Source organism: Poecilia formosa, unplaced genomic scaffold (assembly GCF_000485575.1).
Source record: "Poecilia formosa unplaced genomic scaffold, Poecilia_formosa-5.1.2 Scaffold183, whole genome shotgun sequence".
In the NCBI taxonomy this organism is placed as follows: Eukaryota; Metazoa; Chordata; class Actinopteri; order Cyprinodontiformes; family Poeciliidae; genus Poecilia; species Poecilia formosa.
In genome coordinates this window covers 74753-78019 of record NW_006800122.1, presented here as the reverse complement: position 1 = coordinate 78019, position 3267 = coordinate 74753, and the positions used below count along the sequence as shown (strand labels likewise).

At 37.9% G+C, this 3267-nt stretch overlaps 2 protein-coding genes across 2 annotated transcripts in view; both read right to left on the bottom strand.

Annotated features, from left to right (window-relative positions):
* The window catches only part of LOC107837855 (protocadherin gamma-A2-like), a 26833-nt gene extending 24822 nt beyond the window's left edge, over positions 1–2011 (bottom strand). The window contains exon 1 of the mRNA XM_016678430.1: positions 7–2011. Within this exon, the coding sequence (XP_016533916.1) occupies positions 7–1581 (1575 nt within the window). The 5' untranslated portion in view covers positions 1582–2011. The remainder of the gene's footprint in view (positions 1–6) is intronic.
* A 983-nt stretch (positions 2012–2994) lies between these two features.
* LOC103147444 (protocadherin gamma-A10-like) overlaps positions 2995–3267 on the bottom strand; it is a 28961-nt gene continuing 28688 nt past the window's right edge. Inside the window, exon 2 of the mRNA XM_007565790.2 lies at positions 2995–3255. Within this exon, the coding sequence (XP_007565852.1) occupies positions 2995–3255 (261 nt within the window). The remainder of the gene's footprint in view (positions 3256–3267) is intronic.

Below are 3267 nucleotides of genomic sequence, written 5' to 3'. Positions count from 1 at the left end.
TCCATCCTGCGCTTTCACGCAGAACTGGAAATCTTTGCTCTGCTCGTAGTCAAAAGAGCGAACTGCATGGATGACTCCACTATCAGCACTGACAGATACATATGAAGAGACTGGCACTCCGTTAATAGAGGATTCTTCTAGAATGTAAGATACACGGGCATTCTGGTTCCAGTCATCGTCTGTAGCTTTTACTGTGAATATAGAGAGACTTGGTGTGTTGTTTTCAACAATGTAGGCATCATATGAGCTCCTCTCAAATGCAGGTGGGTTGTCATTCACATCAGAGATCTGTAAAGTGAAAGTGATACTACTGGAGAGGGATGGTTCTCCTTCATCAGAGCAGGTCACTGTGATGTTATACGCAGATTCTGTCTCTCTGTCTAACTGACTCTCTGTTACAATACTGAAAAAGTTATTCGATGTTGTAGAAATAGAAAACGGGATGTCTCTTTGAATTTTACATTGTACTTTCCCATTTTCAGCTGAATCTGGATCCAGTGTGTTTATAATTGTCACAACTGTACCAGGTTGAACATCTTCTGTAACTACAGCTGACTTTGACATAATATTTATAGCAGGTGTGTTGTCATTTGTATCAATTATTTCTATACTAACCTTACAAGAATCAGTTAGACCTCCAGCATCTCCTGCCTGAACATGTAACTGATATTGTCGTTTCCTCTCATAGTCAGTGTTTCCGGCCAACTTAATTTCACCAGTCTCTCTGTTTATTTTAAATATTTCAGATGCGTCATCAACGGAGTTTAATATTTCATATGATATTTTTGCGTTAGATCCCTCGTCAGCATCTATGGCACTAACTTTAATGACAACGGTTCCTGTTGGTGAATCTTCTCGTATTGACGATTTATAGACTTTCTGTGTAAAAACCGGAGAATTATCATTGCTGTCGAGGACATTTACATGTATTTGAACTGAGCCAGAAAGCTGCGGCTCACCGCCGTCTACTGCCGTCAATACAAGCGACAGACGATCTTTTTTTTCACGATCTAGTGGTTTGTCTAATATCATTTCCACTGTCTTGCCTCCGTCTACTTGATTTTGCAGTTTCAACATAAAGTTATCTGTAGGGTATAGCGAATAACTCTGTAGATCGTTCTTACCTACATCCAGATCAATCGCTTGCTCTAGCACAAAAGCTGTTCCTGTAACAGCCGACTCAGAAATTTTAAATTTCATTTCACCTCTCTTAAAAATCGGTGCGTTGTCATTAACATCGGTAATTTCCACGGTGATGCTGTAAAATTCCATGGGATTTTCTAAAATAACCTGGAAATTTAGAGCGCACGGCGCCGTCTCTGCACAGATAGCTTCTCTGTCGATCCTGTTTTTAATGAGGAGGACTCCCTTTTCTTTTTCCAGCACAATGTACTCGGCACTGTCTCCTGTATAAATGCGGGCCTTTCCCGATTTCAGTCTTTTCACATCCAAACCTAAATCCTGTGCAATATCTCCGACGAAAGATCCCACGGGCATCTCCTCAGGAATAGAGTAGCTGACCTGTCCACTCACCAAAATGAGACACGGGAGCGTGATGAAAATCAGACCCAGTAGTCCCATTGTTCTGATCGTCGCAATCCTCTCAGTCTAGTCTTGTTAAATCCCGATTCAAATTATATTTCCACTAAGATTTAAAGAAAAATTCGGCCACTGGGTCTAATGTCATCAGCAATTACACTGTGAGCTGCAAATTCAAAAGGAGAATCATCCAACAAAGCGAACATAATCCAAAACCGATAAGTTGCGTCAACCTCCTGAGCTGTTTGTTCTCTATCTACCGTTCTCTCTCTCTCTCTCTCTCTCTGTCTGAGATGAGAAGGGAGTTACTGAATATTGCGTCCCCGTGAAAACACAGACTAGCCAACAGCGGCCCTAGGAGTTCATCAAGCTGAACTGCAGAATGTTACAAAGATGGAACTAAAATGGATTCATGATGTCAAAAGGAGTCTATTTCAAAGACATTGAGTCAATGTAAAAAAGAGGAAACATATTACATATCAGAAGTTAAAAAACAAAACTAAACTAAATGTTCATGCTCAAGGAATAGAACTGATTATGATAGATGGCGTACAATGTTGTTGCTATTAAAGGGAAAAAAGGGGAAAACAAAGTCTGCATCAAATTGTTTTTATATCATTGTACTTTGTGGTGAGGTGGCACTACAAAAATAAACGGAATTGAACTGAATTACTCTAAAATTAAACCAAACATGTCTCACATATTCTTGAATTATAAATTACAAAATGAGCTTCATGGCAAGTTCAAGATTAATCAGTGCATTAAAATGTGTTCTAAATCTAATGCCACAAAATCACTAAACCCTTTAAAATTAATATTTATAAATGTTATAAAAATAGGTGTGGGACAGAGTTGCTAATATGCCATGCAAACAATGCAAATTCATAATTTTGTTGATAAAATTATGTAGAACCCTCTCTGACGCAACTTGATACATAATAACCAATAATGTATCAATGTATCAAAAGTATCAATAATAAATTATGACAAAAATCAGATGCTATAAATGAGAATATTGGTATCCATCATGAGGACAAAGTTGATGATTATATGTTAATAAAATTAGATATTAGGAAAACAGAAAATTAAAGATACAACTCTGAATTGCGACACTTCAAACGACATAGGAGCTATCCATGGTGCTGACTTTAAAATCAAATTGCGCTTCTAAAAATCTATTTAAAAAAGACGTAACCAGAGAAGTAGGCATTTGTTTGCAATTATACTTAGTGGAATAAAAATAATCATGGCAACATACTATAACAAAGCTATGTATGCAATGCAGATGCGACCAGGTAGTTATAATTAAAATAAATAAAATCTCCCAGACAAGAGTCAGAAAACAATAAGACAAGTAGTACAGTAGAGTATTTGATTCTGTCATTTAAAGATATACAATACAAATAAAATATCTAGATAATATAAACTGATAATATATCACTACATTATTAACTCTTAACAACTAACCTCCAGAGGAGAGTCAGGTTCATCGAGGATACTCTTCTCACTCTGTATCCGCTGCATCGTCCCTGTAGAACTGGGGTCCATTATCAACACGTTCTGACTACCAGCTCCTCCGATCTTACAGTCACTCACTCTGGAGTCAGTCGTTCTGCACACCTCGTAATTGTAAACGTGTGGCAGAGTTCCTGTTCCCAAAGTGTCTGAGTAACGAGGTGGATAATATGGAATCACAGGGAGGCTGGAGTGATACAGGATGCGAGACTG